This window comes from Drosophila grimshawi, unplaced genomic scaffold (genome assembly GCF_018153295.1).
Source record: "Drosophila grimshawi isolate 15287-2541.00 unplaced genomic scaffold, ASM1815329v1 contig_311, whole genome shotgun sequence".
Lineage (NCBI taxonomy): Eukaryota > Metazoa > Arthropoda > Insecta > Diptera > Drosophilidae > Drosophila > Drosophila grimshawi.
Genome location: NW_025063098.1, coordinates 13,393,997 through 13,411,484, shown reverse-complemented (window position 1 = coordinate 13,411,484; position 17,488 = coordinate 13,393,997). Strand labels below are relative to the sequence as shown.

At 40.2% G+C, this 17,488-nt stretch overlaps 1 protein-coding gene across 17 annotated transcripts in view; it reads right to left on the bottom strand.

The window, feature by feature from the left end:
* The window catches only part of LOC6567858 (tight junction protein ZO-3), a 110,510-nt gene that overhangs the window by 8,946 nt on the left and 84,076 nt on the right, over nt 1-17,488 (bottom strand). For 9 of the 17 annotated variants that reach the window (XM_032740348.1, XM_032740354.1, XM_032740359.1 and 6 more), the window contains 5 exons: nt 10,824-10,993; nt 5,726-7,387; nt 4,551-5,211; nt 1,285-1,518; nt 440-1,083 (listed from right to left, as the gene is read on the bottom strand). In XM_032740348.1, the coding sequence (XP_032596239.1) occupies nt 440-1,083; nt 1,285-1,518; nt 4,551-5,211; nt 5,726-7,387; nt 10,824-10,993 (3,371 nt within the window). Of the gene's footprint in view, nt 1-439; nt 3,714-4,550; nt 5,212-5,725; nt 7,388-10,823; nt 10,994-13,785; nt 14,003-15,044; nt 15,137-17,488 lie in introns of those variants that run through there. The other 8 variants (XM_032740360.2, XM_032740361.2, XM_032740364.2 and 5 more) reach the window with 6 other exon arrangements.

Below are 17,488 nucleotides of genomic sequence, written 5' to 3'. Positions count from 1 at the left end.
ACAAATTAATTGGAAATCATTGCAGGGCAACAGAATTCTATATAATTACAAGAAACCCAACTTTTGGGAATAATTATTATATACAACCCAACTAACAAATCATAAATCGAATATTTAAGATAAATAACAGAAAAAGATTATAAATTTCAGGAATTAAATGTTCTTTTCAATGGGCTGAATATATACCAACAGAAACTATAGAAATGCAGATATCTCAAATAGTTTACTCTGTTAACTAAATGTTTATTTGAAGTAAAAATACTTTTATCTTAAAGTTTTTTATTTTTTTTTTTTAAATTTTAAGTTAAATTTTAGTTTTAATTTTGTTTCTTTTGTACTTTTTGCATTTTTCTGTTAAAGGAATAATATAATTCTATATAATCAAATAGAAAATATTATCCAATTTTTATTAGATACAATTTGAAAATGTCAAACTCACCTTGCATTTGGCACTGATTTGAGATCATCGGGCGCATTAGGACCCAATCGGCCTAGATTCTGCATGGCCAGCTGTGTGTTGTTGTACGAGTCGTAGCTGGAGACGCTGTCGTAGGTGGAGGCAGCACCTCCATTGGCATTGGCATTGGCATTACCATTAGTCTTGTGCTGCGCCGGGCTCCCCATGGCCGCATTCATGCGTGCCTGACGGTCCAACGAAGCCTGCTGCTGTTGCAACTGCTGCTGCTGACGCTCGATGGTGTCGCCACCGGCACCGACCAAGGCATTGCGCGTCACATACTCGGCCTGGACATCGTCCTGGAGCACAGCCTTGCCAAAGAGACGCTCCTGAGCGCTGCGGCCCAGAGTGCCGCCCGAGCTGCCATTGCGCGATGAGCTGCCCGACGTGTTGAGTGGCAAATCACCCGGCTTCGATTGACGATCGATGCGTGGCGGCAAATCCGGTGCATTGATGCCGTACAGGGATTGGGGGCGTGCCGCAATTGCTGAGGGATCACCAGATTGCTGCTGCTGCTGTTGCTGCTGCTGCTGCTGTGGCACATTGGTGCCGTAGATGCTATACTTGCTGGAGTCGAGGGTCTGGCGGCGATTCGGTGGCGGCTGCACACCATGATCATAGGGTACCTGTTTGGGGTGCAACACATAGCGGGTGTGATGTGAAAGGGTAGCGAAATAGATTAGCACACATTGTGATTAACATGGATGGATACACAAAAGTGATGGATTATCTGGTTTTGGCCGGAGCGAGCGTTGGTGTTGGTTTAGTTTTTGGGCAGCATGCTCAGTGAGTAGTGGATTTGAGAGTATCTGATTGTGGCCTCTTACCGTATATGGAGGTGGTAGTCCTTCACCAATTATGTCTCTATCCCTATCCAAGTTATCCTGGTTAGTGGCAATCGATGGATCTGAGCTCGCTTTAACCAATTGCGGCAAATTGCCAAGCGACAATGATGCGGATGGCCCGGGACTTAGCTCCAAGTCAGATTCGGGACTTGATGCATACGATAAACGGGATGTGGTCATGGGAAATAGGAAATCATCGGAGAGGGATTCGACGGGCTGGGGTTTGTTTTATTTTGAATTGATTGCGTTTTTCATTTATTTGTTAGCAGCAGAGGCGAGTTAATTGAATTTATTTGGTTTTGTGTTTGCGTTTTGTTATTAGCGATATTCGAATTTGGCGCGGGAGCAAAATTTGTAATTGTAATCGGTTATCGGTTATCGGGAAAGAGCAACCAACGTGTTTTTTTTTTTTATTTTTGTATTTTTTTTTTGATTGTAAAACAGCAACAAGAAACGTAAGTGAAACATAACAAATAATATGATTGATAGGTTCGATTGAAATTCGTTCGAATGCCAAGCATATTGCATACATAAAAATGTTTTTTTTTTTATTTTTTTGTTTTGTTTTTTGGACGAACACAATATAGTTGATTTGGTTTGTTTATATATAATTTTTAGTTTTGGACGAGGACAATTTGTTTGATTATTTCGTTATTTGTTTTTTGATAATTATGGCGTGTTGTGTTTTTTGAGGATTTTGGGTAATTGTTTGATAATTGTTGATTAATATGCATCGTGTTTTAACGGGATGATTAAGCAGGAAATGACCATGATGATGTATGGTTTATTGTATTTTTTTGTATTTTGTATTTTTTTGTATATATTTTGTTGTATGTAAATAAAAGAAACAAATGAAAACGATAAACATTTAGTTAGCAACTTGATATCAAATTGTATTTTTTTCTTTTTTTTTTTGGTATAGCAAAAACAAATACTTCACTCTAGCTGCGAAAGTGAGGAAATCTTTTTGCATAGTAGACTTACAACTAGATATGTAGATACGAGTAGTAGATATGAGATATGTATTAATATTAACTATGTAATGTGTAGATATTCTTGTGATTGGGTTACGGGAGCAGCACTCGTTGCTTTTGCTTTTGCTTTCGGCTTGCTTGACGTAGTAACGAGTAAAGCTGGACGAGTAGTGAATGAATTGAGTTCGAGTTCTACATGCTGGTTAACTACACACACATAAATATATGTACATAAAAAAAACACACAGCAAGTCAGCATTATTATTGTTTTGGTTTCGATTTATGATTAGAGCAACGACTACATGCAATTTTTTGGACTTGCAACTAAATTAACAACGATTCTCATGCAATGCACTCGCTGCTGTTGCGGCCCACATTGTTGTTGGAATCAGCATTGTTATTATTATTGTTGTTGCTGTTGTTGTTGTTGTTTCTGCTGCTGCCATTTGTCAGGTTATTCAAATTGGCAATCTGATTGGATAGATTATTGAAGGCCAAGTTTAAAGATCTATTTGCCGCTGTCGCAGTACCCCTGAAGCCCCCCTCATCCCCCGACCCATCATCGATCAAGGTGCCGGCACTGCTGCTGTTGTTGTTGTTGTTGCTGCCATTGCTCAGCAAATCGCTGGTCGAGGCATAACTGCCATAGGCAGTGCTCAATTTTGCACCCAGCAATCGCTGCTGTGGCTTGACAATGGGTGTTGTGGTCACCTGCTTGCCACCAGCCGCAGCGGCAGATGGCAGCTGTTTGGTGGCGCCGGCCGCCTCCACCAGCTTAACATTGCTGTTCTTCTCCTTGTCCTGCAGCAGATTCAGACTCGAATCGAAGACGTTCTTCTGCAACAGCTCGTGGTAGTAGTACGGCGTCGTTCGTCGCTCAATGGAGACGGCTCGACGACCCGATGTTGCAGCCGGAGTGCGATAGCCACGCTCCGCGTGCAACCCATTCGCAGACGGTGGCACATTGCTGTGCAGATACAGATAGCTGTTGCTGTTGTTGCTCAACAGATTCGGCTGTGAGCTATGGTACTGCGAGGTGGCATCCTCGTCGCAAGCAACGCTATCGATGCCACAGCCGCCGTCGAGCAGGTGATTATTGCTGCCCGGCATGGAGGAGGCAGGCTTCAGTATCGGCACCATATTGAATGATTGCCGACTACGCGATTGCAGTTGCAGTTGCAGTTGCAATTGCTGCTGTTGCTGCTGCTGTTGCTGTTGCTCTCGCTTATAGGGACCGCTTGGCTCATAATGTATGGGCGGTGGGCGTGGCGGCGGTGTTAGCGTACTATCATTAAGGGGCATTAGCGAAAAGGAATTGCGTCGCAGACGCGTCGCATTATAGCGCGGCACAGAGACCGATGTGGGACGGCAGCATGACAACTTGCAGGGTTGTGCAATATAAGGTGGGAATAGCATTTCGGTTGGGGATTCGGGAAGCTGCACCCCCCATTTAATATGAGTTCATAATTTGGTTATATGTTTCGGTTGGGTAAATGTGTATGTAGGTATGTATGTATGTGTGTATGTGTGTGTGTTTCAAGAGGGGGAAAAAAGGTTAGAAAATAAAATTAGAATATTGACCATAACCAGTTTTGTAGACTAAGAATTAAAGAGTTACTTTTAAATTAAATGAAATTAATTAGTGAATGTAGAGTTCAAGTTCAGGTTAGATTCAGGTTTATAGTGGAGGCGTACAGGATTTACTCGGAAATTATAAACTTTTGTAGAGCAGAACCTTGTCGTATTTGCTAATTTAGTTATTCTCAAATTGATTTTTTTTTAAAATAATTTTAAGACTTTTTCATTTAAAATTTCACAAGACTTAAGTTCGGTTTTATTAGATTGCTTGTAAGAATTAAGGCAGGCACTTTTTGTTCTGTTTCACTGCTTGTCTAAACACAAAATAATGAACTTTGTCAACAGTTGATTGAGTCAGTCAATCAGATGAACAATGATTGAGGTAAAACTAAGCAATTTTTAATTCGATTTGATCAGGCCCATCACCAAGAACGCATCGTCGACAAGTTAACACACATCGATAACGTAAGTATTTCAGTTATTATTATTATTATTATTATGATTAGAGAGACTCACGACAACGACAACATCGACATTGACATCGATACTATGAATGCTACTAAAATGCTTGCACAGACTTAAAGACTAGCTACGAAACAGAAGACGACGACGACAACAACAAGTTGTGTGCGCCTGTCTTGAATATTGATAGATATATGAAAAATGTGGCAGAGAAGTGGTGCACATCGAACTCACCTTGGATTCGGACATCCAGACGGCGCCGCTCTGCTGCAGATCGATGGAGTCGCGCAATTTGCGATACCAGGACTCCTCGTCGTTGAGCACAATCTGTGTGCTGAAGATGTGCGACCAGACACGATCCAGTTTCTGGCACTGCTCCAGCAGCTTCTTGGAGCTCTTGTGCGCCGATTTGGGCAGACCGTGTCGCAGCTGCTTGATCACGTGCTTGCTGTCCGTCTTCAGGAATATGACAATGGGATAGAATTGTGCATAGTTGAGCCGATCCACCGCATTGGGCGTTATATCCAGCAGCGCATGCTTGCCCCGATCCATTATGTCGCGTATGTGGGAGAGTCGCACAATGCGGCATTTGCCACCACCACCAGCACCACCAGCACCAGCACCGCCTGTGGCTGTGGCGCTGGCACTGCTGCTCACATTCCCATTGCTAGCCTTGTCATCGTCCTGCAGTGGCGTGCAAAACTTGTCCGGATAGTCTTTGGCCAGTTTCTCTCGCGCCAGATCAGAGACGGGTCCGAACAGCACCAAAGGACGCACAAAGCCGGGATGACGCAGCACAACTCGCTCGTACGCCGGAAACTTGGATATGCTGTCCGAGAAGACGACATCATCCCAGTTTTCCCGTGACAGGCTCTTGGAGCGACGATGCGTCGATCTATTCACACAGACAGAGAGAAGAGGAACGTTAGCTGCTAGTTGGAAAAGTCAATTGAATCCACTTGTAGAGGGTATTAAAATGCTTCTACTGGAGTTTATCACTATTCCGATAAATATTTGAAAAAAATACGATGAGCTATTTAGTCAGGTCCGCCTGAAAGTCATTTCTTGTGCTCTTTTTATTTGCTTCAAGATCTTTAAGAAATCGCAGCTAATGAAGCGTCTGCTTAAGAGCTGAAGGCACGTTTTATGATAAGTCATCATTTTGTTATATTTTTTTGGTCTTTATAATAGTTTACAGTTGGAAGTCTTTTGACGGATATCTTCGCAGAATATATTACAATTTCCTAATAAAGATTATTGCTTTTTCAACATATATTATTATATTTTATTTATGGTCTCTGCTCGCTTAGATATCTTTAAGAAACTTGGCTTTCAATAATTCATCAGATATATGGTATATAGTTCAAACAGATATCGTAGTTTAATATGTTGATCATTTAAGGACTTACCGTCGACGTCTGAAGAAATTGCCGCGAGATTCGTTGGCATTCATTTCCTTTTTGGTGGCATTGAACTGAGCCGTGGCCAGTTCCTCGGCACGTGATTTGTTTGGGATGACGCCGCGCTGCATTTCCTGGTGGCCACGTCCAATCTTTAGCACCTGCCAGGAGCCAACGACGCCATTGTGCAGCGTATCTATGACACGGAAAACATCGCCGGCCTTGAAGGCCATCTCGCCCTTGGACGGATTGTCGCAGTGGAAGTGTGTCTTGATGTGGAAGGAGTCGCCGCGCTGATTGGTGACCACCTCGTCGTACTCCTCCTTGCAGTACTGCACAATCAGATCGATGCGATCCTGTAGACTGAGCAGAAACAGCACCGCCTCCTCCCTTGTCACGCCATGCATATCCATGTCGTTGACCTTGAGTATCTTATCGCCGGGCATCAGGCCCTGCAGCGATGCCGGCGAACCCGGTTGCACCGCCGTCACAAATATGCCCGCCTCGTTGCCACCGGTCAGCCGGATGCCAACGCTGCCCTCCTTTTGGAATGAGATGAAACGGGGCTCGGCACTCTGACGCTCCTCGTACAGCTGCCGCCGTGAGCTGTAAAAGTCCTCCAGGGCGGCACGTGGTGGCGGTGGCCTCGGTGGCTCATCGATCCGCCCACGTCCCACACCACCATTTGTGGTGGGCGTAACGGGGCGATCGAGCTGCTGCAGCGAGACACCATCCATGAGCGGACCACGGGAACGTCCGCGTGGCGTCAGATTACTCTTCTCCTCGCTGAGGCCATTCAGCCCGTTGACGCTGCTGGGTCCGTTCGAGGTGCGCGTCGGCGGCTGCACGTAGAGATTCTGTGAGGAGTAGGCCGCACCACCCGGCAGATAGGCATCGTCCAGATTGTTGCTGCAACTGGAGACCTGCGCCTGATGCGTCGCATACAGATTCGCATTGGCCGCCTGCTGCTGCTGCTGCTGCAGATGATGATGATGTCCGGAATTGTTCAGTTGACTGAGCGCTGACGCAGCCTGATTGGTAATGTCCCGTAGCACGACAAGATTCAAACGCTCCTTGCAGCCATCGATGATCTTCTTGGCCTCCTTGAGGCTCATCGTGTCCGCACAGTTGGTGTTGTGGATGCGGGTTATGATGTCGCCCTCCTGCAGCGAGTATCCATTGGCAGTCAGCTGATCCCGTGCCTTCGTCGAGATCTCCTTGACGAACAGGCGACAGCCCAGCACAATGCCATAGTCATCCTTCTTGCTGCCCTTGGTCAGGGTGACCTTAATCGGCTGTGCACCGCCGCCAACCACACCGCCACCCGCCACACCCGTCGTCGTCTGCACCAGCGAGGAGTTCAACGAATTGGGTTGACTCATGCTGGACATGGCGGCGCTGGGCGCCTGGCTGTTGGCCACGCCAACATTGCCATTGCTCAATCCCAATCCCATCGAGCTCATGCTGTGCGAATGCGAGTGCTGGTGCTGTGCGGGATTTGTTGCGGCTGCTGCTGCCGCTGCTGCTGCTGCTGTTGCCACATTCAGTGGCACGCGTCGCTTCACCACCAGTGTGACCGTATTGCCGCTATCGCGCAACACCTGCACAGCAGTCGCATACTCCACGTTCTCCAGCGAGACGCCATTCACTGTGATGATGCGATCATTTACACTGCAAGTTGCAAAACACACAGAGACGGAAAGCCATTAAAATCAAGCAAGGTAAATACATTTAAATAAATAAAAAACATAATAAAAATAAACCACGGTTAATCGTTCTTCAAATTTCAAGCACGTTTCGATGTAGAAAAAGGTTACAAATTAATCTAAAACATTCTTCTGATATCTTCGACGCTAACATTTATAAAAATTAAGTTTAAAGAAATATTTGTAAATTATATGCTGAAAGTATTGGCTGATTTCAATTTCAGCTAAGTAAAACTGTATTTTTTAAATAATATAATTTGTGAAATTGCTAAAAAGTATTTATCTGTGTAAATAACAACAAAACTATGTGCAATGCACAAGCCTACCTATTTTTATTGTTTATACTAGATTAATAACATAATAATTATTATCTCTAAACATTAAACTTTTAATTAATAGCTAAAAATTATTTTCTGCAATCGATTGCAATACAAAAGAAATTGATTTATCCTTTTAAGAATTCAAATTAAATTTAAATTTAAGATTTAATTAAATTAATTTGAATTAGAGCATTTATTTATTCGCATTTTGATAATAATTTTCAACTTGTAAAGCAAAAAGGCAACATTTAACTATTCACTTTTAAATTAAAGATAAATGCATATCCATTAATCTACATAATAATAATGTCATAATTTAATAGATATCTTGATTGCTTATTCAACTTATAATTTAAGATGTAAAATAAACGTTGACTTAAAATAATGCACAATTGTAAATAAAGATTTGCATTTGCTGCAGGCGCCTGAACCAAATCCATGTAAAGCCTTTGGACTCGCATTAGTTGCAGTCGAGACTGGCTTTCGATATTAATATATTCATATGTACTTATGCAGGTCATTAGATGGCGACCTTGTCGAGGCAGCAACTAAGCGGATTGGCTCATTAAACCAATCATTAGACAACAACTATCATAAGCGACACGGCAAAGATTGAATTGCAAGTGGACAAGTGGCCAAGTGGCCAAGTGTGGAATATATAGAGTAATCATCAATGGTATCTAGAGAAATCAGGTTACGATCGGATCGAAGTCAGACTCTAATAAAGAGACAATTCTCTGTGCCTAATATTGACTAGACACGGCTTTGTCTAGAATAAGGCGGCAAATGATTCGTGGAGAGAGTTCAACATTGACAGAGAAAGAGAGAGAGAGAGAGAGAGAGAGAGAGAGAGAGGAGTTGGGCATCTAAGCAGCTTCTGCGGAACAATAACTGCGCATACCTGAGCCTACAACAAACACTCAGCTAAAGATGTGTATACAGATATATATATATATATATATATATATATATGTTCGTTACTTCCATTGTATACCCGATACAATACAAGTGCCAACAAAGTTGCAAACTGTTCTTGGAACGGAACGTAAGAGGATGACGCGTAGAAAAGTAAAAATCAACTACAAATGAAATAGCACATGACGAATTATGGCTATGTCTATGTATGTGTGTGTATCTATGTATGTATCTGTGTGCAGACAACTGATATTGATAATGATGAAAATTGCATGTCTGCGTCGACATTATTAACATGTCCAAGAGCGCATGAAGAGAACACTGAGGCACTGAGACACTAAGAGCTGGTGGAGGATCTGTGCCGCGTTTTACTTTCCGTTGATAAGAATGCGGCGGCTTAGCAATTAAGCTGGTCAAAAATGCGGCAAGAAATGTGGAATAAAGTAGAAGAAGAAGTTGTAAGCAGTGCTATGTGCTGGGCAAACATTCCAGCTGGAATAACAGTGAAACTTCGTCTCTAGCTTTCATCACATGTTTTTTTTTTTGTTTTTTTTTTTATTCATAGCCGGCCGGCAAAGTCTGCTGCGGCCTTTTATGTGCAACTAATTTACACTTGTCGCTGCCGCACACAAATATGTTTCCTCAGCTCTATTCTCGGGATTTTCTTCTCTATCTTTTTTCTGTTTTGAAATTGCAGCAATTGCAGCTAGTGCAGGTAGACAAACTTAAATTATTGTCGGCGTCTGCTGCTGCCACTGCTGTGTAAATAGTTTCGGAAGAAAAAAGATTATGACAAGTTTTTAATCACACAAGCACGAATATAGAGGAGATGACTCTGCGCCGCTCTGCTCTGCCCTGTTTGCCCTGTGTCTGCCTGCGACTCGTCGCAGCGCGGCGCGTCGCGTCTTTGGAAAAACGCTTTGGAATTTTTATTATCAACACACACACACATAGGACAAGGTACGCAGCTACACAGCGCAGCAACTATAGGCAAACCCCAGCCGCCAAAATGTAGTCGGAAGGCGTTGGTTTAATTATTCGAAGGCTCCAATACGTGATCTGAAATTTTGAAGCATTTACATTTGTTTTTTGTGTAATTTCTTCGGGTTTTATTTAAAGTACTTAGCGCAAGATTAACGATGTCAGAATTTCTGTCAATTGTTGGACTTATGAACCCAAGCTTGCCACAGCATGCTAAGCATATCATATTAGAGAGAGAGAGAGAAAGAGTGTAAAGATTCGACGAAAATTCATGGGGAAAACGCTGAGGAAAGCTTAATTTTGTGGAGTATAAATCGATTTACGATAACAAATAGGTTTAAGACCATATTCTACTTATTTTATATAAGTAACTACACAAAAAAGATGTTCGACACTTTGGAGGAAAAAATGTGGCAATAATGCTACTCAAAATTGTTTTTAATTCGTTCGTAAATTTTCTAATATTAAGCCAAGTTCCCATTATAAATGTTGTATATATGAAAAAGATGCTATTGAAAGATTTTCCCTTAAATGTCTTAGGTTTTAGGTTCAATAAAGACAAGCAAAGCTATTAAAAATTAAATAATTTGCAGCTGTCCAATTTTGATAAATACTTTTAAATTATCTCAGAGTATAGATGCAGTCATCAATCTAAAAAATCGTAGATTTAAATCTAATCAAAATTCAACTATTTGAAATTATATTTGTAAGCAATTCTGGAGTACACCAAAATTATTTAAATTCGAATTACAAATATGAGAAGAAGAAAAAGCGAAAAGTACTTTAATCTTAAGAGGGAAAACATAAGCTTGAGCTGCTTTCGATTTACAAATTAACATAAGCACTTCACGAATGGGAAATGCAAAGTTTGTGTTTATTTGCTTATGCAAAACAATGGATCAAGAGCTCAAAGGCGAGCGAACGAGAGTGCAACAAATGGGGGCACATTTGAAGCGAAGAAAACAGCATGTTGAACGCTTTTCAAACACAACAATTAATTTCCTGCTCTGTCAGACAAGAGCGACAACAGCTGACACATCAGAATCATGTATATAATTATCACCAGCTGAAGAACCTCATCAAGTTAATGCTCGAATGAGATATTTGCCGAGTAACTTTTTCGATTGTAGAGGGTCACTAGTAGTTTGAGCTTTGGGTATGTATCTAGATAGTGTATGTACTTACTGCAAACGATCCTCGGCTGGTCCACCTTTGAGCACATCGCTGACTGCTATCGAGGGATCCCCGTTGGCAAAGTGGGGATTATCACGTCCACCGGAAACGGCAATGCCAAACCCGTAGCCGGGCACTCGAGTCACCGAAACTGTGTGATACTCCCATGTGGTGCGATCGCCCTGCAAACGGCAAACAGAAACAACAAAATTAGACATAGGCCATTGTAAAGGTATTGTAATAATAATAATAATAATAAAAAAATATTTTTCATGCATGCAAACGAGAAATGAGGAACCCAACTCTATTCCTCTCTCTCTCTCTTTCTCTCTGTTTTTTCTTCAATTTATTTCAATATATTTTAATTGAAATTGTTTAAGGATGGCCGCCCAGCGATGCGACCAAAATATGTTTACGAGGCGGAAGTGCACAAATGTGACTTCCGTTTTACAATTTACAGACACTTGCTCAACTGCAGCTCGAACTTGAACAAATAAACGGCAACATATACTACTCAATTTTATGCCCTGCAGTTTTTATAGATAATAAAAAAAAATGGCTAAAAAGGCTGCTTGTTGATATGATATGATGAGTGAGGCAAAAGCGAAGCGAAGTAGTCTTTGATAGAGTAGAGTATTTTACAGGTTATGAAACAGAAATATATTTCCTTTCCGATTCTGATATGTAAAATATAAAAATTCCAATAAAGATCAGTTGAGTCTTGTTGAATATATTTATTTATATTTTTTTGTACAAATTCAACTCTCGTTTTCTCTTGCAGAAAAAGTTGTTCACATGATTTTACCGGAATACATCGATTATAGCTAGATATAATAATTACCATATCACTAATGGCAATTATAATTATTATTATACTAATACAAATAGTTCTTGACTTTCACTGGGCTTGAAATTGATTGTGTGTATTAACAAATGCACTGCACACTCATGTAATACACTCAGTTCAACACTCATTTGGCTTGTAAGTATTTCTTTAAAACATATTACAGCCACCGGTCATTAGGAATTAATTGATTTTAGCTTCACAACTCGAAATTGTTCATTCCATTTACACTCACAGCGGGTGGCATCCTATTTTATTTATTTTTATTTTTTAGTTTGATTCGATATGCGAAGCTGAACCCTCGTGTCCAGCAGTGAGTGTGGAACGCTGTGCCCAATTAGATCTCAATCCAATATTACGATAATAAATCAATTAAAACAAAATCCGCTGTTGTAGTTGTTGCCCCATGCAGCAATCGCTGCACTCAATTTCCTCGTCTGAGTGCCAATCCCCAAACCAGCAAGACTTTGAGGTGGGCGCCAGAAATACACATGGAGAAATAAATAGCTCTCCGAGCAGTCGAGACGCTTCCAATTTCGAAATTAACAGAAAAGCACGGACTACAAATATATATATATAAATATTATAATTTCACGTGGGTTGTGTGCGCGACGTGTGCCTAATGAAAATATAAATAAAACTAAGCAACTTTAGGCCATAAGCCAAATTAACCAACAAACACAAAAGAATTAGATGGGCTCAGTCAAGCGCTTGCGCGTGGGCGCCATTAAAAGTTATAAATATTTATATTTATTTATATATATATTTTTGGTTGCAGGTGTAGAAATTGGTTGCAATCACCCAATGCTCAACTATACTCTGTGTGACCCCGTTACACATCCTAAAATTAGCATAAGACATTTGTTTTGTTTTTAGTTAGTGTCTAAAATGTTCCCCTGTCTTTGCATTAAAAGTTTATGCTTCGCTTCTCTGATAACCAACAACAACAGCAGCAAAGAAAATATTAAAAGATTTACTGTATGAATTTTGTGGCAGGTACTCGCGCCAAGATCCGTTGCAAGCGGGGCTAGGCGATAAAATTATAATTAACTTAATTGCAACTGAAATTAGTCTGAAGTTTAATGATGTGCTCCAAAATGAATGCGTGCGGAAATCACAACGGGGGAGTGGAGCTGGAGTTGGAGTTGGAAATCATACTTTCTTTGTAGTTCTGTTTATGCTCGCATCTCCCTTAGGGGCAGCATGAGAATGGGTATTTTGAATGTAATTTATTATTCATATATGGCATGCGTGTCGAGTGAAAACACAGCTCTAATGAGACGTCTACGATTTATGACTTATCCGCGTATGCATAAAATTGCTAAACACAAAAAAGTGTGCAACGACTGGAAAAGGTAAGTCACGGGAAAATATTCTTCTTAAAATGTTCTTTGATGGAAAGCTGGAATTTTGTTGAGTTGCCAAATTCGCCGACAATAAAATCTTAAATAGGAGAGCTAGAATATAGAATATAGATAGATGTAGAGAATTCCAAAAATGTTTGCGTATTTTAGAGCTGAAGTGATCTGAATTTGTTTAGTTAAAGATGAGAGCAAACTGCCACAACTCTCTTTCTCATGAATTTAACCCGAGAAAAATATACATCTTAAACAATAAGCTGCCCTAAATCTCTTTAAAAACTTCAGCATTATTTTTTCTTATTAATTCAAGCCCAGAAAAAATAGATTTCTACCACAATAAACCAAGCAGAAACCATTCATAATAATCATTATAAATGCTGTTAATAATTCTATCTGCTTTATTACATTGCATAATGAGCTAATGTTTAATCAGAGATAACAATCATTATCTCAAGTTCACATTAGTCGCCAGCTTAGTAAATAAATTAAAACCACTTTTAGATTCATTTCAGATTTTTGTCGTAATTTTAAAGGGGGTTTCGACCAGTTTCAAGCATTTTTATGTAACTCAACCTTCGTAAGCAGAACTCAGATGGTTGATTTGGGGGCATTGCTTGGATTTATATTCATAATTTAAGTGGCAACACCTTGATTTATGGAGCATTTAACGCTGCCTAACGACTACAATTATAAGGAAAACCCCAGAAAAGCAAGCAGGCAGTTGGCTTAAAAATATTTGGTGTAAACACTTGTTGTTGTTGTTGCTTACCAACATGTTGTTTGGCACATAATCCGGAAATTTCATTGTCGTCGTTTGATGGGGTTTTTTTTTTTTTTTTGTAATGAAAATGTTTCTCATACGCACTTTGAGCCAGTCAAAGCAATTAAGTTTAGCATTAAATTCAACTGTATGACATATTTGTTTGGATTTTCACTTGTTTGCCCAACGATATACAAGCCCAGCTATGAATACACGCAATTAGGCACTTGAAGATACGAGAAACCAAAGCAAAAAAAAAAACAAATATTGTATGCATAAATAATGAACAAATTGTGGTAGCAAGATAAAAGTAAATACAAAAAAAAAATGAAAAAAATAAAAGCAATTCGAATTGAAATTGAAGCTGGAGCTGGAGCTGAAGCTGATGTCACTTTCAATTGTTATTTACATGAACTACAGGTACAGACAGGTAAGGAAGCAAAAGTCAGAAATCAGTGTTGTATAATTGCTTGCACTTTGGTGCTGAGCTAATGATTTATAAATAAACTTCAGACTAGCGTTGCAGCTAGTTCCAATCGAACAACAAATTTATTGAGGAATTTTGAGCAACATATGGCGACCGGCGATGTGGATTTGCATATTATTTGTATTTATTTGTATGGCAAATATCTCAATACGCGTCATCCGGTAGCGCACGGATACAAAACGTGTTTGTTGTTATTGTTTGTTTGGGGTTTTTATTTTTATTATTTCTTATTTTTGTGTGCTGTTTAACATATTTTAATGGTTTTGGTATTTGGTATTAAGGGGTGTTGTTTTGACTGTTACCAGCCGTCCAGCCAGCCAGCCAAGGTGGCTTTAATTAACACACTAACACAGACACGAACACACGCACGAATTAACATGCTAATTGCTTAACGCACGCACTTTAAGAAACTTTAGGCTGATCGCATTTGGCACAACTTCAACTTAATTGATGAATGCAATTGCATTGTTCACAAAGGTATGATGATACTACAATAGCAGAGCAGAGCAGAGTAGAGCGCGAAAAAAGCCAATGACCGACCAGCTGCAGATTTGGAGCGCAAATGTATCTGTTGGATGCACCGAAAGTGAAATGCTCGCGCCTTGCAGCTGCACGCTTCACTGGACATCGATTATTTGTTGCAACGCTGCAACGCTGCCACGCTGCACTGACTAATCAGTGGAGCTTTAGCTTTCGATTAGTATTTGAATTGTTGTGTTGTATTTCATTGAAATTGCTGGGAGTGCTATTTGGGCAGCTGGCCAATTAATTAACATTTTACATTTGCACAGAGTTTGCTGTAGTTAGCTGTATTTCGTGCGAGTATCGCAAAAGATACTTCGCCGTCGTTGTGGTCGCTTGCGCCGTCGCAGTCCGCTCGCCGCAACCGTTGACGTTGACGGCTTGAAACACGCTTCGAAACTATTTTACAATTGTGGATGGCAGTTCCACGCCGTCCACACCAGTCACAAGATCCAACAAAAACCGGAGAGCGAACCGAAGCAAACGACGACAACGACGCAGATGATGAAGGCACAGCACAAAACAAACAAGCGAATAAAGACACACACACACACACACAGAAGCAAGCAGGCAGCCAAGCAACTAGGCAGACAAAGCGAGCGAACGAACGAGCAAGCGAACGAGCAAGCGGTGTGCAGTAGCAGCTCGACACGTATGTGTGAAGTTGTTAGTGCCCTATCTGTAGTTGTAGTTGCAGTTGTAACTGTGTGTGTGTGCGATTGTGGAAGGTATTGGGTATGTATGTGTGCATTTGTTGGACTCGCTGTCGGCTCATTGAGGCCGGAAAGCGGCAGCGAAGACAAAAATGTAAACAAACCGTCAAAAGTAAATAGCAATATTTGATAAAAGTGTGCATGAAAGAGATTTACAGATTGTCTGCATAACACGGCCGTGGAACCTATCGCCGTGGAACGTATTTAACTACGAGTTTCAAATTCACAGTGCATTAGCTGTATATACTTATATATAAATATATATATGAATGTTTATATGTATATATGTATGTATATATGGGTATACAGAGTTCCTTGTGAATTTCAAATAAAAAGGCAGACAGTTTTTGTGCTTCCTCTTTGGATAAAGAATTTCATCATAAAGCGTAATAAAGATCAATGGATTTATGCATTGAAGATGCAATTTATACTTGAATGCAACGTGATTGAAATGCAGATTTTAAATTAGACAGTTAAATTTATGAATCGTAGATTGCACTTATCTCTATATAAATATGGAAGAGAATGTAAATGTAAATAAATATATACAAAAGTAACTTTTTCGAATAAATCGAAGCATTAATTATATATTTTATAAGACTCGAGTTAAAAGTATGACTCTTGCTATAAATGATTGTCAATTACTGTGGCTTTAAACTACTTATGCGGATGCATCTAAGAAAGACGGATAATATCAGTGATTGCATTGCTTGCATGCCTGCACTTGACGCAGCAAAAGTTGAAAAGTTCACAGCTTGAGGAGCATCAGATGGCAACTTCAATTCAATTAAACGCTCCGAACCCGGATCACAAGCAGCAGTCGCACAATGGCAGCGACTTGACATATTAATTCAATCAAGTGAGTGCTTATTAAACGCTTTAAGTGACAAACAGACGAAGATCTCCATTACAGAATAAGAGAACAGCAATTGCACTTGCAGTGTGTGTGTGTGTGTGAATGTGTTTATGTTTGCAGTGGTAGTTGTTGTGCTGTGAAGTGAGCTGCGAAATATTCCATGAATTAAATTCTAAACGCCAAATGAAAGTATGCTTACTATGCAGAAATTTTCATGAATTAAAGACAATGCTTGAAGAGTGTCATAGTGGTATGTATGTATGTATGGGTGTATTTACATATACATATTTCATGCATAGATATTCATTTACATAGCTTTGGCTGTGTAGTCGTCACCGCATCACCACCGCTGTCATCAATGCAGTTCTCGTTGACAGCAACAGCGACTTCGACTGCGACGTCGACTGCCACTGCGACTGCATCTGACAAAAGCGCGCATATTTATGCAAAATGTGAATAGCAAATCGTGAAGGCAGTTGCCACTCCCAAATGGAGCTACTCCATCAACATTGTCGAAGCTATTTTTTTTATTTTTATTTAAATTGTAAACGACTCCGTTGTCGATGCCATTTCCTATACCAATTCCAACTATTATGCTAACAATGCCGAACTATACCGAGACTGTCTGGAATTTCTATAAAGTAGAAATTCATTTTATTCTTGTATGTGCACAGTTGTTATTGTTGTCGTTGTCATTTTAGTTGTTCTATTCGGGTGTGAAATGAGGGTTTGCCAAAACGTTTGTTTTCGTGCCAAATATAATAACAATGCCCAGATACAAACACACACAGCCACAAACACTACAAGACAGAGGGCAAAAATGTTCGAAATTTTGGATATTGAATTGCATTAATGGATATTCAATTTACTGGTCGAACGAACGACTACAAAATTCTTTCGGCAAACAGAAACCAAATAAAAATACATCAATAAAAATGTGAATTCTTTTTAACTGAAATTATGTATGCAGGACTTGACATTGAGGGTTCTAAGAATATAAATATAGATATATAAAAAATCTCAAAATTCCATATCATGCAGACTTGATTATCATTATATTTTATTAATGAGCTGAAAAGACTTGTGTACGCATAACTATTGGGCTGTGTGTATATTACAAAGTGCAGTTTATTT